General features: G+C 43.1%; 4 protein-coding genes across 7 annotated transcripts; 2 read left to right on the plus strand and 2 right to left on the minus strand.

Annotated features, from left to right (window-relative positions):
- Positions 1–1,060: 1,060 nt before the first annotated feature.
- b3gnt7l (UDP-GlcNAc:betaGal beta-1,3-N-acetylglucosaminyltransferase 7, like) lies at positions 1,061–2,791 on the plus strand. The gene has a single exon (XM_053849972.1). It carries the CDS (start codon positions 1,230–1,232, stop codon positions 2,424–2,426), a length of 1,197 nt encoding a protein of 398 aa, XP_053705947.1. The 5' UTR covers positions 1,061–1,229; the 3' UTR covers positions 2,427–2,791.
- cep104 (centrosomal protein 104) lies at positions 2,481–21,738 on the minus strand. 4 transcript variants are annotated; one of them, XM_053849970.1, is made up of 22 exons: positions 20,978–21,024; positions 20,608–20,731; positions 20,212–20,373; positions 19,824–19,962; positions 18,523–18,585; positions 17,412–17,488; positions 17,003–17,171; positions 14,839–14,994; positions 14,581–14,772; positions 13,839–14,054; positions 13,555–13,722; positions 13,304–13,477; positions 12,229–12,405; positions 9,866–10,054; positions 9,206–9,286; positions 9,037–9,130; positions 8,450–8,516; positions 8,273–8,381; positions 8,072–8,210; positions 7,880–7,947; positions 5,265–5,352; positions 2,481–4,680 (listed from the first exon to the last, which is right to left on the minus strand). In XM_053849970.1, exons 2-22 carry the CDS (start codon positions 20,718–20,720, stop codon positions 4,556–4,558), a joined length of 2,766 nt encoding a protein of 921 aa, XP_053705945.1. In that variant the 5' UTR covers positions 20,721–20,731; positions 20,978–21,024; the 3' UTR covers positions 2,481–4,555. The 4 variants fall into 4 exon arrangements, with proteins under 4 accessions (XP_053705945.1, XP_053705943.1, XP_053705946.1 ...); XM_053849968.1 differs by having other exon boundaries at positions 20,995–21,017; XM_053849971.1 differs by lacking the exon at positions 20,978–21,024 and adding an exon at positions 20,825–20,971.
- On the plus strand, positions 21,621–27,516 carry lrrc47 (leucine rich repeat containing 47). The gene is made up of 8 exons (XM_053849710.1): positions 21,621–21,629; positions 22,190–22,813; positions 22,910–23,353; positions 23,420–23,536; positions 23,590–23,705; positions 23,783–23,885; positions 24,011–24,100; positions 24,500–27,516. Exons 1-8 carry the CDS (start codon positions 21,621–21,623, stop codon positions 24,719–24,721), a joined length of 1,725 nt encoding a protein of 574 aa, XP_053705685.1. The 3' UTR covers positions 24,722–27,516.
- On the minus strand, positions 24,845–26,634 carry LOC128750093 (L-rhamnose-binding lectin SML-like). The gene is made up of 9 exons (XM_053850280.1): positions 26,532–26,634; positions 26,385–26,414; positions 26,263–26,319; positions 26,014–26,149; positions 25,697–25,803; positions 25,578–25,622; positions 25,381–25,510; positions 25,076–25,179; positions 24,845–24,989 (listed from the first exon to the last, which is right to left on the minus strand). Exons 1-9 carry the CDS (start codon positions 26,560–26,562, stop codon positions 24,958–24,960), a joined length of 672 nt encoding a protein of 223 aa, XP_053706255.1. The 5' UTR covers positions 26,563–26,634; the 3' UTR covers positions 24,845–24,957.
- Positions 27,517–27,555: the final 39 nt, after the last annotated feature.

Here is a 27,555-nt window from a genome sequence, read left to right on the forward strand (position 1 = left end):
AAGATGTCAAATAATCGTTCAAACCCATATGAGGAGGCTGCTGACCACAAATATGAGCCACATAAACGACCACAGTAGGAATGAAAACAAACCGATGTAACCAATGTACCAATATTTTTCGGATAAATAAGTCTCAGTTTTTACTTTTTATTGTAAATCTTCGCCACGTCGACTAAACCAAGTCAAATAACACCAGTATTTAAAGATGAAACTTTGAGATTATACTGAATACATTATGAAAAAGTTTCAAATCAAAGTGTTCCTGGTGATATTTGAATATGGTGCCGTTCTTATTTTACCTATCTGAGGTCACTAACTTTTTTTTTTTAATGAAAGATGTCAAATAATCGTTCAAACCCATATGAGGAGGCTGCTGACCACAAATATGAGCCACATAAACGACCACAGTGGGAATGAAAACAAACCGATGAAACGAATGTACCAATATGTTTCCGATAATTAAGGCTCAGTTTTTACTTTTTATTGTAACTTTTCGCCGCGTCGACCATATCAATTGAAATAACACCAGTATTTAAAGTTGAAACTTTGACATTATACTTTATACTTGATGAAAAAGTTTCAAATCAAAGTGTCCCTGGTGATATTTGAATATGGTGCCGTTCTTATTTTCCGTATCTGAGCTGAGTAACTTTTTTTTTTTAATTCAAGATGTCAAATGATCCTTCAAGCCCATATGAGGAGGCTGCTGACCACAAATATGAGCCACATAAACGACCACAGTGGGAATGAAATCACACTGATGCTAATATTTTTCCGATAATTCAGGAAAAATAATACTAATAATAATTACTTTTATTGTAAATGTACAACTTCCTCTCCCAGCATTTCCATTGGAATGGCACTTAAATATGCAGCGTGCTCGATGTCTTTGGAGATCACGTCCAAATTCTGTCAGATGGGAAGAGGGGGAGACTGAGATGGGTGTGGGCGGGGGTGGTGTGTGTTACGCGTGAGGCACATCCCACAGATGCTCTCAGGAGCAGGAGACGCTCGCGGCCATGTGACGCATCATTCATCTTTTCCACGCGCTGAGGGGTGATCTGGGACTTCCACGCAGCCATGGCCACCGCGGGCCCCGGGGCCACGCCGGTGACGGAGCCCTCACCAAACAGCCTCGGGCGCGCAGCGGAGGATGACGGACGAGGGTGAACGCCACTCACACTCAACATGTGAAAAGCTCCGAGTTTTGAGGCGCGGACGTGAGAAAGATGGAGCATTTGTTCCGGAGGAGGAGGTTCAGGCTGCTGAAGCCGCTGCTGAGTTTGACTTTAGTCTGCGCGTCTTTCCTCATGATCCACAAGCTCAAGGTGGAGAAGGAGTCTCTGGAAGCCAAGCAGTACAGAGGGGCTGCTGTGTTCCGGTATAAAACGCGAGCTGCGAAGGACAACTTTATTGGGGCGAACTCGACCGCGCCGGTGGTGACGCCGCGCGCCGCGAACCGCACTGAGCACTGGGACACGCAGGTGATCGACTGCATCGAGAACTCCGCTCTGAAGAAGAAGTTCTGGTTCCGAAGACTGGACCCCAGGTTCCACCAGTTCCTCTTACACCGACACTGCAGGTACTTCCCGATGCTTATCAACCACCCGGAAAAGTGCAGCGGAGAGGTGCACCTCCTCGTGGTGGTCAAGTCCATCATCGAGCAGCACGACCGGCGGGAGGCGGTGCGTCGGACCTGGGGCAAGGAGCAGACGGTCGACGGGAAGAGAATCCGAACCTTGTTCCTGCTGGGGACCCCATCATCTGGGAAAGACACCCGGAACCTGCAGAAACTGATCGAGTACGAGAACCGGATCTACGGCGACATCCTGCAGTGGGACTTCATGGACACCTTCTTTAATTTGACCCTGAAGGAGGTCAACTTCCTCAAGTGGTTCGACATCTACTGCCCGCACGTCCAGTTCATTTTCAAAGGCGACGATGACGTGTTTGTGAACACTCAAAACCTCCTGGATCTCATCGGATTTAAGGTGGAAGAGGGCTCTCACGCCAACCTGTTCATCGGGGACACCATCACCAAGGCCATCCCCATCCGGAACCGCCAAAGTAAGTACTACATTCCCAGAGAGCTCTACGATAAGCCATACCCTCCGTATGTGGGAGGCGGGGGGTTCCTCATGTCGGCGGAGCTGGCCCGGAGACTCTTCGTGGTCTCCCAGGACTTGGAGCTGTACCCCATCGACGACGTCTTCCTGGGGATGTGTCTGCAGAAGCTGAAGCTGGCTCCGGAGATGCACCCGGGCTTCAGGACTTTTGGAATCATCAGACAGAAGCTGAGCTCTTTGAACAAAGAGCCCTGCTTTTACAGGGACCTGATCATGGTCCACAAACTGGACTCCCAGGAGCTGCTCAGGATGTGGAGCGTTGTGCACGATGAGGGACTCGTGTGCGCAAAGAGACTTTGATGGACAATGAAATCTCAAACAGGAGAGTAGACCTGAAATGTGACTCCCTCAGATCCCAGAGCTTCTGCCATTCAAGGCTTCCTCCTTGGAAATCTCCGAACTTTGAGCAACCGTTTTTTAGAGGACATGCCAAGCTAACGTCAGGAGGACGGGCTGAAGAGAAACGATTAAAAACACATAACACCACAATCATAAAATAGCGATGAAGGGGTTGTTTCCTGGGCGCCTGTTTGGCATTAGATAAGAACGATCAGTACAGAATAACTGTCACTCAAGTACTACACTTTCATCAATTCATATGAACCCAAGTCCCTGAGACATGTTGAATTCAGCCTCTGTGAGGTTGATGCTGAAATAAAAAATAAATGCTGAATTTAAAAATACAAACAATGTGTATTTTTTTGGACGACGGAAAGATTTCATCACTTTCAAGTCAATAACTCATTGGACAAAAGTGCTTCCTGCCGCCAAAAAGTCGTGAATACAGCGCGAGTTAGGCATGAATGTCGCGCTGATGTGTAAACCCTGGAGGGTATTTGTCGGCCTGAATTAGCATGCTCAATGACAAGACCCTCTTCCTGTTTGAGATGAGAACTCCCAAATGTGAGTCTTTGAAGTCTCAGTTTTCACCTGCCTGCTAAAGGAGTGGGCTGCAGCAGCTGCTAACCACAGGTGACTTCTGTCACTCGCTGCGACCTTTTGTTTCAGTGGAACCACATCTGCAGACGCTTCATTTGGTTACAGTGAAATGAGAAAATGGAAATGTAATGTAAAAAGAAGGAAGGTTTAGTATCGAATCAGAACAAAGAGGCATAAAGAGTATTTTTCACTTAAAGTTCGACATGAAATACTTCCAAAAATGTGAATTTAATTCACAGCTATTGGCGTTCAATTAAGGTGCTTTCAGCGCTACAGTCAAATTCTATTTTCATATTTCAAACAACACAAGGGGAAGCATCACGCTGCGGTGTCTGCAGACACCAAAACACACTACTGCAGTGGAGTTTATTGTGAAAATACTGATGGAGAAGCCAAACTGTGCTTGTTAGAAATTGCAGACACATAAATATCTAAAACATAACAGCAGCTCGATCCAGCTCAATAATTCATCCTGTGAAATGTTTCATCTCTTTGTCACATCAAACACTAGAAATGAGTCATTCGGAAAATTAAACACTGGGCCCCCGCGCCTGCTCGACTGGTTGGGCGATTCACATCTGACAAAACCATTGACTAAACCCACACCAGGAGCTACTAGGGCCACCGATCGCTCTCCCCTTTGGCAAATTTCAATACAAACGTTATGCAGTCCAACCCCTGTCGAATTTAACAGTCTCCGAAAGGATGTAGGACGACAGCAGGTGTTCACCACCCGCATGAAAAACAGCCCACAGTTGACAGAATGTAAAGGTACTTGGAGAGGTCCTCCTTGTTTGCTCAGTATTGGGGTGAAGGAAAGTGTCCACCTGCTCCACGGTGAGTCAGCAAAAGCCATGGAACCACTCACATGTAAGCTGCTTCTGACTCAGTGACCAGGAAAAACACCTTGAACGGAACCTACCTTTAACTTTGGACTATTAGCTACCCTGTCCCGCAAGTTCTGCACGATCACAGAGCAAGTATTTTATTGTGCTCAGTCCACCGATTTATGTTTCACTTTGGCCCACGGAACCATGTTGTCCAAGCGTGTAAAGTGAGTTATATACATCCATGACAAAGATGGAATCAGCAAGTCCAGATGAGTGATGACGCAGGATGTGTTTCCAGAGGGCTGTGTGTATGCAGTTCAGGTGAGTGTGCGGGTAAAGCCGATATACACAGAGGTCATGTAGGACAGAGGTAACTTGGAATCTGGCATAAAATTGAAACTGGATATATATATAAATATTCGCAGAATATGCTGTCTCAGACATTAAATATGTTGAGTGTGAAGTAGTGATCAGGATAGTTTTGTGTTTTTCTGTTTGGATGTTTAAACACTGCTAGAAGAGCCTAGAAAGCGGGGTGTGGCACGAGTGGGAGTCACGAAGCTGAGGCAGACACTCGAGGTCCTCGTCTGTCTGCGAGGGGCTTCGTGTCTCCTCACACCACAGCGAGCGAGGTCACCTCACAAAGTGACTGGAGCATCTTCACGGCTGTCCCGGGGTGGGTCCTCGGGCTTGAGGGGTGAGAGCTGGGATCCGACTCTGCCTGGCTCGGCCTCTGGTTCCGACTGGCCAGGACTGCTTCGGCTTGGGCGGATCTGCTGCCTTCGCTGATCAGGAGCAGACGAAAAAAAAAAAAAATCTTAAATTTAAATGACATCATCATCTTGTAAAAGTTTGTAACTACAGTTTAATGATTTCCTGAAATGTATAAAAAAATGATATTTCATACAGTTAATAAAATAAAACCCATAATGTACTGCAACAGTAGAGATTATTTAAATAAGTTATCTCTACTGTTGGAGTACATTATGGGTTTCAGAGAAATTTATGAATAATTTAATTGACAGTGGCAGCAAAAATATGTGTAAACATAACATGACAATACAAATAATGTAGTTTAATTTGAACATGTCAATGACTGATACTATACACATATATATATATATATATTTATATATATATATATATATATATATATATATATTATTGATAAGACCTTGGGAAAGATCAATGAGTCGTATTCCAGAGTAAATATTGAATAATGAAAATGCCTTCATTATTTAGTCGGCAAAAACATTTAGATTCCTCCCCTCTCTGGCAACACTTTTACGTATTTATTTTGTAACCAGTGCAAGTGCTTTCAGGGGGTTTTACTCGCAGGTTGTACACTGTGCGTGCATGAATGCGTTACCTTGTGTAGACTGGCTTCTCTGGGACACTGCAGTCCTCCGTGAGTTGTGCTTACAACCCTCCCCGCCCATGAGGTGAGCCTTCCAGGCCTGCAACACAAACAAAGTAGCTCAGTGAGTCCACTCCACGACTGGATACCCGCTCCATCAGGACAACCGCCGATAACTGTGGGTCCAGTCACCGCCAAAAAAACGGCCTCCTTCTATCCTGCCAACACTGCGGTCTTTCACTGGCTGCAGGTTTCAGGCTCTGGCAGTGAAAGTGTGACTTTATTGCGAGCATAGTAAATGTTTGGGATTTGTACAGCAGCTCACAGGATGATTCTGATGGCTGGCAAGCCACACGGGTCACACCTCCATTACGGGAACACTAGTCAGTCTGGCGTGAGACATTCCCCAAGCAGAGTAGACATTTTAATAGCCTTTTCTTATGGGCACCGTCTGACTGAGGAACCATCTGATGATTAACCAGAAAGCTGAGACACCATCACTTTATTTCTATGTCTCTACTGTGAATAAGAGAGCTCCATTTTCATGGGTGAAAAAGCCATGCATCTTACTCCCAATGCCCCCTCACTTTCAAACGTCACATGTTGCTTCCTTGGAATCCTGGCACTAGCTTCCTAACTTTCCTGAATCTGAGCCACATAACGTTGATGCAACTCCCATTCGGAATGATCCCCCCAGTGAATAACACTTTAAAAGACCCAAAATAAGATGTTCCTTGAAGAGTCCCTTCATGAGAAGATAACATCGAGGTGATCACTGCTGGCACTCCAGACGCAGAAGCTAAATCGGTGGTGGAGGTGCATGTGCTGAAACATAAGCAGTGTCCAGGAGGTGAGCAGCTCATTCAGGAGACTGGATGACCCTCCTCAAAGACAGTTGCAAACTTTACATCCAGTACCAAACAAGCTTGAAGCTGAGTCAACATGACAAACAATTCCACCATCACATTACACAGCCTCTTTTTGGGTTCATTCATGTTAGCGTGTAATAAACTGAGTTGCGATCTTAGCAATAACTGAGACTCTGAAATGTGATTTTCTTCACGGCGGACTGAGATGATGTAATGTTGTGCGAGCTTTGCCACAGATTTATAAGGAGCCGTCTCGCTGCCCTCATAATCTCGCATGCATTCACGCATGCACTTTTAGGTGTGTAGTTTTCGGAACAGTCAGGTGTACTGAGAGACAAAAGACAGTCCCCTCAGAAAATGCCTCGCATGGGTGAGGTCCAGAACAGAGACTTTTAAGTCATTCGGAGCGAACAATGCCATCACTGGAACAGAGAGTCGCAGGAAACGGATGGCCAGGTCACTTTGTTACAGTCTCACGACGTGCACAAAGGATAGGACCACACAAAAAAAGCATGTGATCGTCCTCTCGCTGGCATCATCTGTTGCTTATGTCACGACGCAGGTGACGGCCACAGCTTGAGGACATGTGCAAGCGTGGGAAGGGAGATGCGGCGTTCACACACTATTTTCCATGTGAACTATGATTTAAGACCTTTATCAGATTTCATAGCCTGTCACAACTAGGGAGTTGAACGTCCCCTCTTGGGCAACAGCTGAGAGTCTTCATGTGACAAGGATGTGATTTCCAGTATTCCAGTATCAAGTTGTCATTGTGGCTTACAAGCATCATCCATGACTAAACCACAAGGCTAAGACAGAATGAGGAAGGAGCGGATATTGTTTTTATTTCACCCTGTAGCTGAGCCAGCTCATAAGCTTTCACATTATTATTATGTTTTTCAGAACCTACTGTAAATAATAAAATAAAGCTTTCACAAAACATATTGGTAGCATTTAAGCAAATCCAAAATGTCTGGTAAATATTGACTGACTGCATAAAGTATGTGAGCCAAAAAAAAAAACGACATCAAAGATGAAGCAGTAGTTGGCTTGCAAAATGTACAACTTGGACTGTGGAGAAATTCACTGTAAAATGCACTGAGGATAAATCTCAATCAGATACTGCCAAGAATATTCTTCAGGATCACCTCAAGAACTTGCTAAAAAGAAGACATTGTAAACATTATAGGCCACTCTTGTGTTGAAGAGAGCTGCCTTTTCTATCTGTTCTGAATGTAAAAGTTAAATTCAGAACAGATACAAAATGTGTGATTCATTTAAGAGGAGAGTAAAAATGTGCAAGTTAAATTCAATATAAGTAAGGGTCAACAAAATGCTCTCAGGCCAACATAGCACACGTCAGCCGACATCAACATATTTTTTTTCTTTTTTGTACAATCAGCTAACAAAAGGCAGATTAAGAAGCAGGATGATCCATTCAGACTGCAACACACTATTATTGGTTATCGTGGAAGCCGACTGCTTGAGTCATGCGTCACGGCTGCTGACAAACTTCACCCATGGAAAAACCGGTTGGTGTCAGGCACTGGGTTTTGCTTTTTTATATTGATACAATATGCATTGTCGCCACACTTGACAAAAGCAGCGACAGTCATACTCCTTGACTGAGAAAAAAGTTCCTCACAAACAAGGCGGCTCTACAACATGGGTGTGTCCACCAACATCCATCATTTGATGAAGCACTTGAAGTCACAGTATTCTCAGGACAAGAATAACACTTAAGATTCAGACACTCACCTCCTCTCCAGACATGAAGTTGTTGTGACACAAAGGACAGTGGTTGGAATCTTTGCCCGAACTGGAAGCTGCAGAAACAGAAATTGACGCCAAAGAAACTAAAGCTTTTTGTAGACTGGTAAAATATAAAGTTGATGTTGAGTCGGGAAACGCCGTCATAGAAAAACCTAAATATTCCAACAGAACACTTACGGTTACAGCTGGGACCCTGGACATGTCGACTCAAACTGTCTGTTGTCACCGCCTCGGAGCATCGTGGGCACTGGCTGAATTTTGACCTGCTGTCACACTCACCCAGCAGGTGCTCAGTCAAGCTGGCGATCTCCACAACCTGTGAGTTGGACCCCAGCTATTGAAGATTGACTGAGCACAAGTGCCTGAAAACTAAAGTACCTGTCTACATTCGTCGCAGCGCCGCAGCATCGGGCAGTGCTTCCAGTAGTGGAGATCTAAGCCGTCCTCAGTGAAGGACGAGTCCTTCTTGCCACAGAAAATGCACAGACTGGAAAACACAAATTGTTCAACTCACTTTACTCTCAGTGGCAGAGCAGGCGACTGTTTAGAGCGTACTTATCAAGATAGCTGGTCGACTGCTGGTGGGTCGAAGTTGTCTTCTTACTCTGCGATGATGTGACTTCTGCAAATTAAGTTCATGGCTGTAGTTACTTAGAGCAGGTAACAAGACACTCTGTATACACAAAATCACCATCAGCGCAGATACCAGTGGAAACCACACTCTTTTGCTTTCAGTGTCACGGGACTGCATTCATTGAAACATGCTGGGACATGTGCCATACCATACATCCATGTTCAACAGCTTTGATGGGTACATGTTGATAAAAGGGGGAGAACATACAGAGCCCAAACAAAAGAGTTGTGTTACGGCTGAGAATTGCTTTTTGTTACGAAGATCAACGTTGTCACAATTAAACTGAAAAAGTTTAGAAACTTTTTTTGGTGTTCTTAAGTCAAGGGAGGTGTCACATTGGTTTTGAAGACTTGTAAGGGCTGTTCCAGGAGGTGGGAATAAAAAGAAAAAGATGTGGGGGTCCAATGGAGGAGAAGACACATTTGCAAGTAACACTTTTTGTAGTACGTGAATAAAATCAAATATTTCATAATCAAAAATTCATCTTGGCTAGAAAAATCTATCTTACTTGCACTGACTGCCTTCTGAGATTCTTTCTCAACCTTCACCTTCTGATCTTCATCTTTGGCTTTATGTTCCTTTGTACTTTCACTGCTTCTCTCCTTTACAAAGTAAAAAAAAATACAGTGTATGATTGAAGAAAACATTCTCAAATGCAGTCCAATGACATCACCCACAGTGATTAGTTTGAGGGCCGCCAGCTGCTCCTGAAGGCTTTGGATCTCTTGCTTTTGCCTCTCTCCACCCCTCTTCGCAGCCTGTGGGAAAAAGTTGTGAGCCATTACCTCACTGCTGAAGACATTTGTCCATATAATTACGATACAGCATCCACTTCCTCCTCGCCCCAGTGATCTCTGAGTAATGAAAGCTTCTGCACCATAGGTTTCCTGCCGCTCCCGTTTAAAGCTCTGGAGAGCTCTTCAAGCTGCAGGGATGTCACTTGCAAGTGTGATGTTTGAAACTCTAGCACACATCACTCAATCCATTAAATGGTAGAAGAATTTCAGCAATGTCTTTTAAGGTAACGGTTGTTTATGCCAACAGCTTTTTTCCATTCCATTCCATTCAAGCACACTTGACTTCACCACCTAATTTATTGATCTATTTTCTATTTTTCTCCTTGTTTTTTTCATTCTAAAAAAGGAGTGAGCTGTATGTTTTTTCTTTGCTGTGCTATACATATTTTACGTTTTTCTGCCACTTAGATGTGGACTCACCTTGTAAGTGCATTGCATTGTTGTTATTTGTATTCCCTTCCAATAAAATATACACATGTAGGCCAAATTTTAATGTGAACTCTGTAGTCATGAACTTAACATGCTTCACTGAATTTCTACCTTTTTCCCGTCTATCTTGGCAAAGCCATCAAACAGGGATTTGTAGAGGAAGTTCTTCCTCATGGCTGAATTGTCAGGAGGAAGGTAGCGCACAACAGCACACTTGTATTTGTTGTACATAGATAAGATGATTCGCACGGCCATCTCCCGAACTGGCGCGGCACTGTGCTCCAGCGCAGCAGTGGAGAACTGCAACAGAAAAAGGCAGAGAGGAATTAACATCTTGAGCAAGATAATTCAGTGTCAGAAACTGCTGGGAAACCGCTTGAGAGTTTGTCATCTGTCACAAAGATACGGTGGAGGAGCTTCAAAGGCAGCCAGGGTGGACTCACCAATAACAAGATAAATAAACGGACAAATAGCTGCCTGATTTCAGTCAACATGGCTCATTTCAACTGTAAAATTCACCCAGGGTCCACTGGTGAATGGCAGTGTTGGAACTGTCAGTGGCCTTCAGTTTCCACAATAGCTGGCTTCATCCATATTTGCTCGGTCAGTCTCACTGTTTAACCTTGTTGAGGAGCGCCTTTGAGAGAAGTGCTCACCGTGACGTCAGTGAAGAGGCCATTACCTCTCATAATCTCTGTCGAGTTTCTCCAAACACAAAGGACATCCCATCTCCCACTGAGAACATTATTAGCTATCTGTAAACAAAAGCTACTCGACGCTCACTCAGTGGTCCGTCTGAACATTTTTGTATTGTTGTCCAGGTTTGTCACCTTTTCTGTTATGCCAGTGAAGCAGAGCTGATCACCTAGGTAACAGCAGGAACAATGAGAGAAAATGTTCACACCATTGCTGTGTCCATCACTACACTGGAGAGTTGGTTACACAAATGAAAACATGCCACATTTACTGTTCAGTGTATAATACTTTAAGAGCAGCCAACCAAAATGTTGGTCATTGCAATTGCTATATGTATACAATTATTGATTCACGTCTTCAACTTCAACTTTCAGAATGGTGTTGTGAAAATCAAAAAGAAAAAGCAACAACAAGGGCAACATTGAAAAAACGTTTTTATGACCACCTGTGTGTTAGCGATAGGAATTTGGGCTCTTCTATGAGAACCAACTTTTTGGGCTCACTATAAAGAGCCAGCTGAGCGAGAGCCTCATTGTTCGCCAACAACCCATCATTGTGCGAGCACACTCTAAAAAAACAGAATATAATCTCAGCTGCACTTCATCACCCTTGACAAACAAGAAAATTAGGAAATGCACCGCAGATTTAAAAGAGCAAATACAAACAACGATTAAACCAAAGCTAAACCTGCGAGCTGATAAACTTATTTGCTTATTAGAATAATCTTCAGACAGGTTGCATTCGACATGCTGCTAATTCAACTGTCAAAGTGACAGGAGAGAAACCAAGAACGTAGTCACATCTCTCAATCACAGTGTTTCCTGAGTAAATTCTGGAAGCATCCGTCACAAAGGCCTTGAGCAAGCATGCACAAACATGCAAACATAGCCCACCCGGAGCAGCGGTGTGGTTTCTAAAAAGGCGGGGACACTCCTGAGAACAAACCTAACAATTTACTCACACTTTTAAGAGCAGGAGGGGGATTAAATAGAGGGGGAAGGGGCTCTTGCACGGGAATAGGGAAAAACAGAGGATGACATTTTCCCGCTCAGCCTGGTCAACAACTGGGCAGTTTGCTTACTGGTTACGGTCAAATCTGGAAGCCAGTGGGCTGACAGGTGGGTGCCAATAGAAGCTTTTTAATAGTGCCCTGTTTGGAATAACTGAAAAAGCAACAGCCTGGTTCACCTCAGAGTCAGTCAGATTTTAAAGACGCCCTAAAATGTGATAGAAAATCAGTTTATAATGTCATGATGTCCAGGCAAGAAAGCATATGACTTAGTGGACAGAAATGGATGAGAATTTTGGGAAAAGCCGCCTGGCTATAGTTGAAAGCAGATGCCCAAAGTGACATCCTTCTGCTTCAGAAAAATCAATTGTCTGAGACACTATTGACTTTGAAACATGTCAATAACATGTTTATTAACTGATCAGGAAAAGTATGCAGAACATTACTCAAATCTGAGGAAAATGGTGGCTTTTGAAGGAGTGAAATGAACTCAAAACACAAATTTAAAACAGATTTAAATGTTATGTTAGAATGAAATAATACATTTAGTCCAGGTATAAAATTGGTAAAAAAAATGATTGTGTATTTCGGAAGTAATGTATGATAATTCAGTACCGAGCAGTGCATGTTCTCACTGAGATAACATTAAAAGACGCTAGGTTTAGGCATTAGGGAGCACTGTATTATAATTAAAAAAAAAAAAAAGGTCGGACATCAGGGACAAAAACTGAGACACCCAGTCAGACGTGGACTTGCGCGTGGTCCTTACCTTCATGACATTATCTAGAGTGAATCCAGAGTTTTCTGTTCCCAATTCAAGAAGGAGCTTTTCCACAAGCTCTACGCGACTTCGAGCCAGGCGCGCGGGGAAGTTGGATTTGAATGGAATCACCAGCTCAACGGGGACAACCTGCAGGTTGCGCACGTCCTTCAACAGAGCGATTTTCTAGGAGGGAAGGAAAGTCATAAATATCGTTTGATGCATTTGATTCACGGCTGGAGTCCTTCACACTACGTGGTTGACCCTGCAGCTATGCGGTACAACAACAGACTCTGGTGTGAGGGTAGTTAGACAGAGCACAAGCATGTTATTAAGCTAAAAATGGCCTCTCGGCAGAGAGTTAATGCCTCACATAAGAGTAATGTTTATTGAGACAATAAAACAAGCAGCAAGAAACACACTCGGATGCTGATTTCATATGCACTATCTACATACTATCTACGGTTTGTTTTTCTGCACCAGGCTACATTTGAGAGACTCAACAGACAAGGCGTGACTTGTGTGTCATCTGGATGAAATGTTTAACTCTTGGGGGAAAATGCCAGTCTGTTTTTTTTTGTGTGTGACTGAGTTTAGCAAGTTTAAAGCTTTTAATTGACAGCAGCCACAACAGATGACCTGGATTTATGGTTTCTGCGCCACCTGACCGAGTCACACAACTGGTTTTCCCATACAATGTCAGAGGGCAGTTTCATTACGTCCACAATAAAACAGGGGCTAACACACTTCATTGCCTTCTAAAACTTGTTTCCTCGGGGCACACATCGAAGACGCTGAAAAGCGCATGTCCTGGGAAAACCCTGACTTACGTGTTGGACAGTAAAGAAAGCATCAATTGAGTAATGTTGACCTTGCATTCATTATCTCCAAATATCCAACTGTTTTGTGTCAAGTTCATCATGATCAGCAGCAGAGGGAAAAAAAGGTCCAGTTAAGCAGAAAACAGCAGGTAGCATAGTTTCAGTTCATGGGAACATTTTGAAATATCAAATAACAGTTTGGCTGGAGCTTGGTTTGATGGATTTGTCTTGATATTGATCCGAATAATCTCTGTGTCCAATACCTGTATTAAGGCGGAAGCTTTGAGCCGGTTACGGGGCGCAGAGTCGCCAGTCCTGGCCAGCAGGTTGGTCCACGTTTGCTCAAAGCAGTGCACCACTTCAGCTCGTCCCAAACCCAAATTCGGGATGAGATCATTCAGAATGAGCCAAAGCAAGTTTAGGGAGTTTTGGAAAACCTGAGGAGGACATTTTAGATTGTGAATTCATCCAATTGTCGAGAAGTTGAGTGATTATATGAGGGTTAGTAACTTACTGAGGACACTTTATCCAGGAGCGTTTTCTTCACCAGGAAAACAGCGGCCCTTATTGTGTCTCTGTTTTTCTCCTTGGAAGATACATTGGGAACTTCCAAGAGCTTGTTGTGCACAGCAAGAAGTGCTTCCTCCCTGTTGGACCATATTTTGGAGTACACTCCTGCCACCTAGAGTATATTTCCAAGTCAGTGGTTTTAAAGCCATCCTTAGTGAACAATTCAAGGATAAATTAAACTTGAGACATACTGAAAGTTTAAAAAAAGGACAGAATATTTCCACCCACCAGGACTTCTCCATAGATTTGGATTGCAAGGCTGGCTTCTCTGTGTGATTTCTCCGTCAGCAGCTCCAGCTCCCCGGTTAGATCTGGACTGGTCAGGCTGTTTCGGACATCTACTTGAGGTGAAGACTCCATTGGAGGGATCTGGACACCTGGAGAAGGCTCTTCTTTCCTCTGAAGAGCTGTATGTGGCGGCTGATCAGAAGGTACACTGACACCCTGAATGTGCCAGACAACAAGGATGTGAGTGACAGCCAACTGCAATACAGTAGTGTTCTACAAATGGGAGGTATGTAGTCCACACTATTAGATTTTAATACTCAGAAAACACAGACAAAATCTGTGCATTCCGGTGGTGTTGGCAGAGGATGTTTTGATACATCTGGCACAGTGATTTTCCAGTAAAAGACTCAAAGCGCTGCCTCATTCTGCAGTCATTGAGCTGGTGCAGACTTTTAATTAAAAGTGAAATTTAAAACTCAAAAAGGGCTGGTCCCAGTAGGTGGGGACTTAAGTATGATCCTTGCCGTGTGAAATCCCCCGAGAGGAAAGTCGCGGAGCTTGTTAAAAAAGCTACGCTTCTGGCTAAAGCAAATAGCATTTAAAAGAGGAAACATAGCAAAGAAAAGGAGAAGCAATGTCAACCAAAGGATGTTCATATATATCTTACTGTTACAAAGCACTTAACATTCTGAGGCTATTGCACTTGAAATAACAAACTAGTATTGTGAATAGATGTACTTACATCACCTGCAGATAAATTCTCACATCTGATGGGTTCCTTGTCATTTTTTGGAAGAACGTTGTTTAACATCTGGTTCTGAGGAGCGACAGAACTCTTGGTCTTTCTTGACACGTCATGACCAACAACAAAAGCTGGAGGACAACTGGGAGAACATTTGGTCAAGGCTGAAGAAGGATCTGCTGCTCTTTTGATCTGAAAAGGAGATTCAAACGTTCTGCTTTCTTAACATCTTAACAGTTTGGCACTTCTTCAACTGACCAATTCCAAATCCAAGAGATTGTGCTCCTCAAGCTGCCTGTAGACAGACTTCCGATATGCCTCCATCTGCTCCTTCATTGTTTTGGCAAGGTCAAAGTCTTCTTTTTCGATGGCACACTTTTTTTCCACATCGTATCGAGCTAAACGCTCCCCAACCTCGAATAGAAGAAAAGTAAAAACCGACAATCAAACACAAAGCTCAGTGTTGTCGCTCCGCTTCAGGATTACCCATAAATAATTCAATTATTTCATTCACAGATTTAGTAGCAGAAAGCATGCTGAACACACCACACGCTTCGGACGTCTGCTACGAATATATTGGTGATTTACAGAGCGACTACTTCAGTTCATCCAGTTCACCGGATCTATAAACAAATTTATATTCCTCATAAAGCTCTTAGGTACTGGCAGTCAGTTTCTCAGCAAAATATTTCAAACGACCTTGGCTCGCTCAATATCTATCATCTTCTTGAAAGAGTGCAAGTCACGCTCATCTTTACAGAAGTGAACCTCCATGCGTATTTTAATTCTCAGCTGCTAGCAAAGCAAAGCACACTGCTTAATGTGTGAATCGTCATTGTGAGAGGAGCAATAACTGAGACGAATTTTTCGGCAGACTTATGGAAAAAGTGAGTATCAACTATTTACAAAACAAAATGTCCTGTCAGTGAGGTGCACAATGAGGGATTTCCATTGAGTCCAACTGTTGCTTAGGGCACATGACACCCCTCCGAATCCTAGTTTTACTATCCACACAGCAACTGTTTGATCACCCGCGCTCGGAACAGCCTCTAGCACCCAGGGACGCAACAGAAATTGCTATTAATGCGAAGAAAATACTCATGCTGCCCTCGGCGAGTCACTTTCTCTGAACCTATAGGAATGATGAACAGCAACACTTAATGTTAAACACACCATTTTCAGCATGACTTGTCACAGTCGTCGATGACTGACGTCATGAGGCTTGCAAAGCAAGGTGTTAGTGTCATCAGGTTACAAACAGGCTTGTAAAAGAAGCGAAGGTGAGACAACATGATGACCATCATCGCAGCTGTCGAACTTATTAAATATTTATGGTCACCTTGGCAACGCTGTACACAAAGGAGGTCAGCAACCAGCGTCAACACAATGTGAGACACTTGAAAAATCGCCTTGTACAGAAGAGTTCACGGAGGGACAAAAGCACCACAAGTCGTATTTGGAAGTGTATCCTCTTGAAGAATGCTGTCACCCCCACATGGGGACAGTGACATGTTTAGAGTGGTCAATAATGAATAATAAGACAGGTACTTCAATGAAACTGATGGGTCAGTTACGTTTTCAGTGGGGTTTTACAGGCGTATTTAAGAAATCATGAAGACGTTATTCATGCAGGAGCTCTGTTACACTACTTGCCATCTGCTGTCTAAGTCAGCTTATTGTGCAAAAGATCAGAATGTGAGTGGGAATTAATTAACTTAATATCTGTTTTGGGTTTTGTTTTAATCTAGACTATGCTTGGATCAGTGATCCCACAACGGTGCGCCCAGTTCTCAGATACAAATGAATGTCTGAGGACGCTTTCACACTGCGGGTTCCGTCACGAGACAAAGCTCTTTCGGCTCAGAAGTCTGAGATGTGAACACAAGCGAGTCGGGTTTTGGCCGCGGACTTGATCCCGGCTGGAGAGCTGCACTTTGTCTCAGGAAACTGTCAGCGGGTGGTAAGCCTCTCGCCTCAGTCGACTCGGCGCTAGATGCTGGAAACTACATGTACAGCGCGACTCCACACAAACATGATAGATGCCAGGCAGTAAAGGGTCTGATCACTGTCTGGGTGGACAACATGGTTCAAAAACAGCTTCTCAAATTCCCAGAACACTAAGTTGAGCAGCTGGGAGCTGCAGGAAAATTGCGCTCCGGGACTCGCAATGTGTGCGGATGTTTGATAACTTGCATATTTTCGCCTTTATTGGGCTTTAACACCGAAGGAGGTTTCACACTGCGGGTCTGTCTGGAGACAAAGCTCTTTCGGCTCAGAAGCCCAAGATGTGTGGGGGGCAACTTGGTGCTTGACGCCGGAAACTACGTGTACAGCGCAACTCCACACAAATATGATAGATGTGTGAAAAGCCCCATAATCACATTAGATTATTTCCTGAGAAGCACAGGTATAGTTCAGGTACCTTCTGAAGATCAGCCATGGCCTGCTTGATGATTTTCACCTCATCGTATTTCTTCTGGCTGACCATGTTCTGCCGGTTTTGGTCCAGAAGTCGGATGATGCGTGCCACTTCTGGGTCCTGATACATGTCAAAGGCTAAGTCATCCAGGGGAGATATAGAGTCACATTTTCTGTAATGAGAAAAAAAAACCAACAAGAATTGAAGTATGCTTCTGGTGCTCTTGAAAAAAAATATTGTTTTATATTTATTAACATTTCACACATTTACACAGTTTTATATTTCAGAAAATTGCGTGCATCATTGCGAGCGAGCCCTTATGCCTTATTGGTGTCCCTCCAGTCAAAATGACTTTGTTGACCAGTGTTATTGTCACAAGACAAAGACACTGGGTTCAATGGCCTCCACTCACCCCAGGAAGGTCGTTTCCAGAGCTGCCTCCGGCTGTGTACTGTTGAGGTAGTGTTCAATCAGCTGTTCTTGACTTGGCTGGGGGTAAACAGATGGACAAATTACAAACATGTGGATATATTGCTGTGAAAAGAAGGACTTTGTATTGACCCGTGTTCTTTTTTTTCTCAGTGATCTCAAGTTTTGCCGATGGGCTAAAGAACAGCTGAGGTTATTTCAAATGCAGATCATAATAGTTTCCCATGAATGTTTTTTTTATAGTTTAGCATTATTTAAATTTCATGTTATAGATATGACACATGGTTTTGACGGCTGTCTCAGCGAGTTGTAACACTGAGGATTTTTTTTTTTATCTAGCCATGATCAGACATTGGAACAAAGCAAAGATTGAAAATACATTCATTTTCAGGGCCTGTAACAGCCTCAGCCATTGACTATAATGTAAATGGAAACAGAAGAACACAGAGGAAATGCAGCGTGTCCACAGCACAAGTCCATTGTAAATGATTCAGGCCAACGTTGCGACTGCGGAGGTGCTCAGCCAGATTAGAGGCGCAACAATGCACGGACTGTTCACTGGAATCTGTGCAAGTGTGTCCATGTCTTTCTGTGTCAGTGTCTCTCTGTGTTTTAAAGTGCTTTCTTTACTCCAGGAGCTGTCCGTCTACAGAACTATCTGGTTACACCAGCCAACTAAAGGCCTCCTCTGTGATTACATACTGCCCTCCCCCGTGTCTCATTACTACATTCCCGACAGTCACTGATAGACGCTCAATAATTAAAACAAAGATTGAAAGAACTTTAAAAAAATTAAAATAACATTTAAACAATTAAACAATTAACATTAACTGGTGATCATTCAATTCAATTTCTGTCATATTTAATTATTCATATATAAAACATTGACTGCGGTCCACATCCTGTTTCTCATGAATAATGTTTAAAAAAAATCGCTTGTTCATCTGTTAAAAATAGACCAGGAAAAATCTTAACGATGTACAGTGCAGGCAATAGTTGCCGTTATTTTGGGACAGAAATGACAAGACGTTTCAAGAGGACGACAACAGCACCACCTGCTGTCGTGTATCGTCATTGAGCGACTTCATACTCACAATAGTGTTGCATATCTCCTCATCCAATGAATCCCCCAAGATGTTGAAGGCAACCAAGGCAACCTGAAAATGGCATCAATTTAAATGACGAACGAATACATGGAATTCATTTAAAGGGCAACTGTAGGGGATTTTTATTTCCCCTCCTGAAGAAAAAAAAGCAAATCTGTCCACTACACTTCCACAAATAAATAGGGGTGCTACGATCAGGTTATTTGCTGCCGATCACTGAGCCAGAGGGCCGATTGCCACCGATCACATGGACTGACAATGAATTTGTAAATAAAGTAATGAGACCTCCTCAGTAGATGAATTGAAAACATGAACCATTCAATCATTTTAATTTAGTCACGTTTTAAAACACCTTCTTCAAAAAGGCAAAAAATAGGAAAAAAAAAACCCTGTAGAATGCAGTAGCCATGATGTCAAAAGGAAGAATAGAAAAACATTTAATTTGATGTGAGACGTCGCAAACCGCCCCAGAATTGGGGCGGAATAAGGTGGTTTGATCTCTCCGAGTCGGTGGAGAGTTCTTGCCCCAAGTGGTGGAGTTTAAGTATCTCGGGTCTTGTTCTCGAGTGAGGGAAAAGGGGAGCGTGAGATTGATAGACGGGTTGGTGCAGTATCGGTCCGTCGTGGTGAAGAGGGAGCTGAGTCACAAGACGAAGCTCCCGATTTACCGATCGATCTACGTTCCCACCCTCACCTATGGTCACGAGCTTTGGGTCATGACCGAGGTGGAGGAGGTTTGTGCGGATCGGGAAGTTTGGGCTTCCTTGCTCTGAATGCTGCCTCCGCGACCCGACCCCGGATAAGCGGCAGAAGAAGGTGAGACGTCGCAGTTTGGTTAATCTCCGTGCATGAGCTACAGGACGCAAACTTGAAGAACTTTCACTGCAGACACACTGCTGCCCCGAGGAGCGGACACATCACAAGCAGAAAGGCCTCTTCAGAGAGGGTTGTTGTTGTTGTGACTGGCAATGACAGCTAGCTGCATTTACCGATCACACTGAAATCGGCCGATCACGATCGGTGACCCATCAACGGAGCGTCCTTACAAATAAATCAACATGATTATATGAAAATAGTTTAAAGCAAAATTCAAACTTGTAGGGCGAGTGAAACACACTGTCACAACCAAAGGTGGAAGGAATCCAATGAAGTTTCCTACACTGCTGTAAATGTAAATTTTCAATTCATGGTAGCCACATACTACATTTTAATAGTAAGGAGACAAACTTTTCACTGTTCTCAGGACAAAAGAAAAGATATGTTTCAAGTTCTGAACTAAATGACATTACCTGATCGTAGTGATTGAGCTGGTTGGGAAAATTCCTGTAGAAGGTCAGTCTCAGGTAAGTTCCAACAGCATCCACGTGAACAGACTTCAGCTCCCGAGCTTTAAAATCCGTCTTCTCGTTGTCGGACAAGGTAACATACCTGCAATGGTAGAAGATTTTTTTTTTGCGGTTGCTTCATTCAGATGACTGACATGTCTTCGTTTCATTTAAATGAGGTCCCTTATTCCGGCCAAAGGAAAGTAACTCTCACACTTGCACAACCTTAGCAACAAGAACCTTCTGTTAACTTAAGATAAGTACACAACTTGTATTTCTGTATTTACCATTGAATACTCAAGTCAACGAATGAAATCCTGATGGACAATCATTACCTCTGCTGCAGTCTTACCCGAGTCGCCGCAGCTCAGTCGTACCGACCTCTGGGAGAAAGTCACCGACATGGAACTCAACCTTGGCTGGGATAAGATACTGGTGGGCCAGTAGCTGAAGTTTCTTCATCCGACTTTTTTTCTCCAGCTGGAATGTGATGTGCTGAGGGTAGGAGCAAAGCCTGACAAAACACATGACCAGTCGATGGTGAGCGATAAACAAGAATCATCTTTTATATCAGGTATTTGCAAAAATAAGCATTGGACTCTTGGACTCTACACACACACTCCACAGGCAGCTGATGTTTGAAAATATTTCTATTGTGCATCTGCAGTGAGGCATATATCAACCAGTGAATAACTCATTCACTTCAAAATCATGAAGATAGGCCTTGTCAACGTCGTTGAAAAAGCACCTGCAGGATCTCCACCCATTGACAGTTGGTGCATGGACCATGAGCTCCTGGGCACTGAAGTTGTCTTCATGACTTGAAGAACTGACCACAATAAATCCAAGCTTTCTGGACATCCCTCTTTTCTCTATGAGAAAAAAAGAGGTACAATGAATGCATTAAACTGCAGTTTAGGTTTCTTCATTACACTGCAATGTCATGAAATTATGACAGGATTTACCTGTAACTACACTTTTCTAATATACAGTAGAAAATAAATGAATTGGGACATTATAGATTTCCTATAATATGGACTGTGAGAGCAGCAGGGGACCTTTATGAGCATGTCAGACATTCAAGTTTGTTTTTGTGAGCCCATGAAATGCCCTTTCACCTGGCCCTGCGTTTTACCGATGTGATCCTCCCAGTGGAAAGCTGCACCTGGCGGACCATCGTGGGAGAGTGACTTTGTGGCACTCATATAAATCCAGGAGCAACTTGTCCATCAAAGCCAGTTCATAATCCTCTACCTTTAATGTTTGTGATTTGCAATCTCTGCATCCCTAATATGTCATATTCATCGACGGCTAACCTGTCTTTTAAAATATGACAGACGTTTTACAATACTGAGTCCAATCCTAATACGGTGGAAGACATTATAATTCAGTGAAGTTAAGTAAATAATGTGTTTGAATACAGCACCACACGAGACCGTTAGCTATGAGTTGAATTAAGCTTATTATTCTTGATAGTTTCGTGCAGTGTGTAATAACAAAATACGTTTGAGCATGAAAATGTATAAGGATGAAAATGTGATTAAATCGTGTTTTCAAAAAGTATAATCTCCGTGTGTAGGTAAGTTTTTATACGGTTTATTACCGGTTACAAAAAAGCTAAAGAGAACACATTATTATATTTATGGGAAGAAGTAAGTGTACTTAAGCTAACTATTGTGCGGCTAAATGTCCGTATCTAATAACAAACGGTCTTGGCAGCTCTGTTTCTCTGTTTCATGTTACACCTACACACTGCTCGTAATGGTAACGGTAATTCTGAGGTGCGTTTTGACGTTATCTTACCGCGAACATCACCGAAGTGTTAACGGCTCGCATGTCATCTCCATAACAACAACAAGTGGGCATGCGCAGTCGGAGGATCTTAATCAGTCGCAAAGGACTGTGGGTAATGGTGTTAATCTCCTAAACCTCCAATTGAAGCTTTGAAAAACTACAAAGTGAAACGCTATTTTTAGAGCTTGACATGTTTGAACTCATGGTTTGTCCACTTTGTTCCACTGCGGTCTTAAATTGGTAAAACTGGTCATGTTTATGGAAGAATACGACATGGCATTAAACCAACTAAATCCAGTTATTCATGTAATATGTAATTTTAAGGATAATTATTATATTGAACAAATAATAATTTATGTTATAGAACGATCTAAACGTGAAAACCCGTAATTTTAACGAAAATAGCGATCTTAATAGCTGAATTCTTAAAAAAAAAAAAAGGACCACAAAATATAACATTTTAAACACATGGCACACATTTAAGTAACCTTGCACTGAACAAAGTGAATAAAAGTTTAAAAAAAAAAAAAAAAAAGGTGGAAGTGACGTATGTTGTTGATCCGGTTCGTGTGACAGAAGCGTGTGGCTGTGACGGCAACATGGAAGCTTGGGTGGAAATAGAGAAAGCCGCTTCGGAAAAGAGACGGGAGCTGGTTTTGCAAGGTAATTCGGTGGACAAAAGGATCTCCTCAAATGGCGGACTCCCTGGATCCATCTATTCCCTCGCCCTGTTGAATTATTTGGAAGTGAGCCAGTGTCCCAGTTTGACTGAGCTCCATGTGGACATCCAGAAGCTAACCCACCTCCAGAGTCTGATCCTGTGCAGGAACAAACTCTCATCTGTGCCGAATGTTATCGGATCTCTCAGGGCCTTGAAAGTCCTCGATCTTTCTGTCAACAACTTGAAGGCTTTACCGGAGGAAGTCGCCCAACTTGCGGAGCTGACCACTCTGAATGTGAGCTGCAATAAGCTCGAAGCTCTGCCTGATGGACTGAGCAATTGCCACAAGTTGTCCACCATCAACATTTCCAAAAACAATATCGCAAGTCTCCCCGCGGACATCTGCTCAGAGAAACTGGACCTACTCAGCAGCCTGGTGGCTTCTGACAACTCCATTGAGGAGCTAAGTGGAGATGTCAGCTCGCTTGGAGCCCTTAAGGTACCAGTACAAGTGTCTATTTTTGAGCTGTATTTATAACACTTTCTTAAACATACATTATATAGAACGGAATCTAAAGTGTTTGACTTCTCTCAGGTTCTGGATCTGTCAAATAACAAGCTGAAAGAAATTCCCATTGAGCTCGCCGACTGTCCGAAACTAAAAGAAATCAACTTTAAAGGCAACAAGTTAAATGACAAGCGGCTGGAAAAGATGGTCAATGGCTGCCAGACCAAGTCCATCCTTGACTACATCCGAGGGAAAGGAAGGGAGAAGCAGGGGGCCGGGAAGGTTGACATGGATAAGAAAAAACGGCAAGGTAAAAAGAAGGATAAGCAACCAGAGGAGAAGGAGGAGGATGACGTGGAAGACTTAAACAAGATGATCGTGAGAGTTCTTCATGTGTCGGACTCCCCTGCAACTCTGACGGTCACAGTCGGAGCAGATGTGAAGGATGTACGACCCTATTTGGTCTGCTGTGTGGTCAGAGGCTTCAACCTGAAGCCAGGGAATGCCCTGAAGCGCTTCCTGGTTGCCCAAGTAAGATCAGCTTCACCAAACATTTGACTTTCAGCCATTCAAACTGGTCACCCATTCTGTGCCTAGACCAAACTTCACGACGAGATCTGCTGTAAGCGGACCACAGCCACCATTGCAAGCCATGATATGCAGCTTCTCAAGGGTCCTCTGGTGTATGACGTCAAACCCCCCACAAAGCTGAAGGTAAATCATTGAATTCCAAAGCTATTTTCAAGTAATAATCAAGTTATTTTTAGGTTGTGCCACTGGGTCGCAAGGAGATGACGGCAGTAGAGCTGATACGACTGCTTCAGTTAGAAGCAGATGAGCTGAGGAAGCAGAAGAAAAGGCAAAATGTGACTGGCCTCCATAAGTATGTTGACTGTCCTGAATGTGGTGCTTGTCCGGTGACATAGTTGGAACAGGATCTTCATCACTGTCGCTCTGCAGGTATCTCCAGCTCCTACAGGGAAAGCCCTTCTATCCATGCCTTGTGGATGCAGAAGGAGATGTCGTTTCATTCCCACCTATAACCAACAGCGAGAAGACCAAGGTATGTTATGGGGTGCAGTACGCTCGCTCACCAGTAAGTGTCAGTCTTGCACCGTAAGAGAAGACAAAAAACGCGTTCTCGTTGATCGTTTTTGCGAAATGATTCTTGATATAATTAATCCACAGATAAGAAAGACAACTAAAGAGATCTTCTTGGAGGTGACCAGTGCGACCAGTTTGCAGACCTGCAAGGATGTAATGGACACTCTGATCGAAGTAGGTTTGCATTTCCTAATACTGACACACATGCTCCGTCTTTGATCAAATGTCTCATGTGATCATTTCAGTTCCAAATAAAAAGCCTGCAGAAATACATCAAACGGGATTATTTTATATTCTAATAAAATAATCCACATTGATAACCTCCTCCCAGCACAGAAATAATTTGTTTCTGGCATGCGATTTACATACAGAAGAGCAGTCATATTAGTCTTTGCAGAGCAATATTTCAAAAAGTGTATTTAGAAATGCAAATTGAAATGCAGTGTATCTTTAGAAACGGTGGTATCTATGTATAGCGATGTTTCACTTGTAAGGCTCCGCTTCAGTACAGAGAAGTGGTACAAGGTTAGACTGTCGCAAGCCGGTGTGTAACTACCTCTTTGTGTTTCTCAGAAAATGGCCGAGTTGAACAAGTTCACAGCTGAGCATCGGGAGGAGGAGGGTTCAGACGGGGAGGGGGGTGCACTCCAAGGTGGGACGAGCCCTTGTCAGACCTCCAGTGAGCTGATCATCCAGCAAGTCCGAACTGTGGACCAGGATGGCAACCTGAAAGTTGCCTACCCGTCAAAGACTGATCTGTCGAAGGTTATGAGCAACGTGACTGTTATTTGGTAGTGGTGCGTACATGACTAAATCCGTGGAACTAAATACACAGTACTAGGTCTCGCCTTCAACTATTGCAATGCTTTTTTTTTCTCAATTTTTGGGGAAATCTGAAGGAAGACAAAAGCGTTCATAAAGATTTTCTTTTTATTTCATCACACTTTACACTTCACTTTTTAGAAGACGTGTCCTTATATGGATGCGTTGGATACAATGTTCTGTACTGTACTTGAGGAGAAAAGAAGGAGTTACGGAGTCTCGGCTCGACCTGTTAACGGAACTGTAAAAGAGCAACATGTCAGCACTTTTTCTGTCCAACTTTGTATTGTCACTGAGAATGTTGCAGTAGTGGCTAGAATGACTTACATTCACATCTGTAAGACACTTCCAGGTACTTATACGTACCCACGCAGGGGTCACCGAACACTGAGTTGAGTGCTTGAAGAGTGCATCTGTTTTTACCATTGCACCTGGACATGTGACAGGATTATTTCATTTCAATTTCCATCCGAAGTGAAGTCATAGTTAGGCCACTTTTTAAACAAATACTCAAACTAAAATTACTATAATCTGACTACAATCACATGACTTGGAATTATTGGCATGTCCAGACAAACTAAATATACTTTCCATTGTATTTATGATCCTTGATGTTCATCAATAGCTCTCACCTTTCGGCGGCTCTGGTTGGATTCACGCAGTTGTTGTTTTGTATTTGTTGGATTGGTCGCTCCGCAATGCAAGTCGTCCTGTCACGGCGCCCGTAGTCGGCACCGTAGATGAAAATGACTTGCCCTGGACCTGAGAAACAAGAGAAGGAGTTCTTGATCCAAGCTCATGAATCCTGTATAGTTTGTGGTCATCTCACCACAGAACAACTCCACAGCAGAGCGCTCACAGGCAATGGCACGAACTGTAAAACATAGGTTAGAATTCAGGCTTTTTTTTTTTCCTCAGCTTTGGTGCGATCTTAAGTATGAGACTGACTTGCTGGGAAGCAGGTGTAGTTGGTATCAGCGTATTTAAAGGTGCCGCGGCAGGGATCAGGCAGAGGGAGTCTTGAGTTCACCTCGCAGACAGTCTTGCCATCGCATCTGTCGGAAGAAGATTCATTTAAGAAACTAAAGCGCAGTGTTTCAGTAATATATTGGCCATGTTTGTAATGAAGCTTTTGTCATGTATGAGGGATATTACGGAGGCATCAGGTGCTTCAGCTACCCCCTATCCACTCTTTTATTGAAACCTGGGAAATAAAGAAAGCTCCTGCTTTGACTTGGCTACAGATCAGAGGTGAATAAACGTACCTTCTCTTTACAAAGTCCTGGGCACCTGCCGCAGAGCAGTGCGTGTTGGCCAGCTCCCGTGGAGGTCTGCCCTGGCCGCAGGTTTCTCTGTCCGTACGTCCATACAAGGTTGACTCTACGACAATGACTCCGACATCTGCCGAGGTGACATCACAGTCAATCACCAATTTAACAAATAAAATCTGCATGTTAGCTATGATTCACATTTGCCTTAAAATGTCAAATATACAGTACTAGGAGAAGTCTCACCACAGGTCAGGCGATGAACGTTCCCTTCACATGTAGTTATTCTTTCAGCAGCGGTATCTTAGAGGGGAAATAACCAGGTCGGCATAAGGTTGCATGTGAACGGACAGATTGTTTTCTCTTACCTTTCATGAGGTAGCACGCTGCAGTGAGCGCTAAAATGGAAAAATCATAGCAATGACGTCAATAACATTCACATTAATGTCATGAAATTGTAATACATTTTGTTGTTATTTAATAAAAAAGACATGGTAAATGTGTGAAATACTTACAAAGCAGAATGCAGAGTTTGAAACCAGCCATGCTTCCTGTCTTGAACAATGTCCACTCCTCTGAGGACGAATGCCAGGATTTATATATGCTACCGAAGGCTTCCTTGTGTGTCGCATTCGGATGCAATTGGCTGCTTTTTGACAAATACTTTCTCAATGAGTTGTGAAACCGTTCTCTCGAACCTGGGCCAAATGACGGTCAAAGCTTTTGTTCTGGGATGTTTGTGTCTCACGTGAACTGTAAACTGGTTTTCAATGTTTGCTCTTTAAAGCACATTGGAATTCACCTGTCATCGTGCACCTGAAGACTGACAGCTCTGGTGTGACCTCTATGAACACAATGTCTAAGTTTAAACATTTTTTTCCAATAAATTAAAATTAATAAAATTTATTTTGTATTGTTTTTTTTCTCTCACATTTTTTTCCCTAACAGAAACACTTAACAGGATGTGCATATCAGATTTAAAATGTATATCAGGTATTTGTGTGCTTGGGAGGTTTTCATAACATTAGATATCCTTTTTTGGGAAATTCAACATGCAGCCTGAGTTGTCAGTTCCAAAAACAAAATTCACATTCTGTACATGTCGACGTACTAGTGGAGTCCATTTAAATGTGTTTCCAGTTGGGGTCAGCAGCATGAAGGTTGTCTCGGAAAAGCACTTAAGCAATAACGGCAGGGAGTGACATTTTTCTTGCCGACTTCCTGGAACAGTGGGCGACAGCTCTCAACAGCTATTTTTTGTCTGGAAACTTCCTTACCATCATTGTAAAACTGTGTGTTTCCTGGAGCCACCGTAAAGATGAAATGTATTTCAAATACACACCCTGGCATTTACTCATGAAACTGTGTCACAGTCATTCACGAAGCTACTCTGTAAATGGTGATTTATTTAATGGTGATTCCAGCTCTTGAATGACTCACTGCAGTTACAACGCTATTGATAGTTAAATTACCGTGTCATAAAAAGCATTTTGTTTGCAATCTGGGCATGACACAGAAACCTCCTGAGAAACAGTTCCT

This window comes from Synchiropus splendidus, chromosome 18, assembly GCF_027744825.2.
Source record: "Synchiropus splendidus isolate RoL2022-P1 chromosome 18, RoL_Sspl_1.0, whole genome shotgun sequence".
Lineage (NCBI taxonomy): Eukaryota > Metazoa > Chordata > Actinopteri > Syngnathiformes > Callionymidae > Synchiropus > Synchiropus splendidus.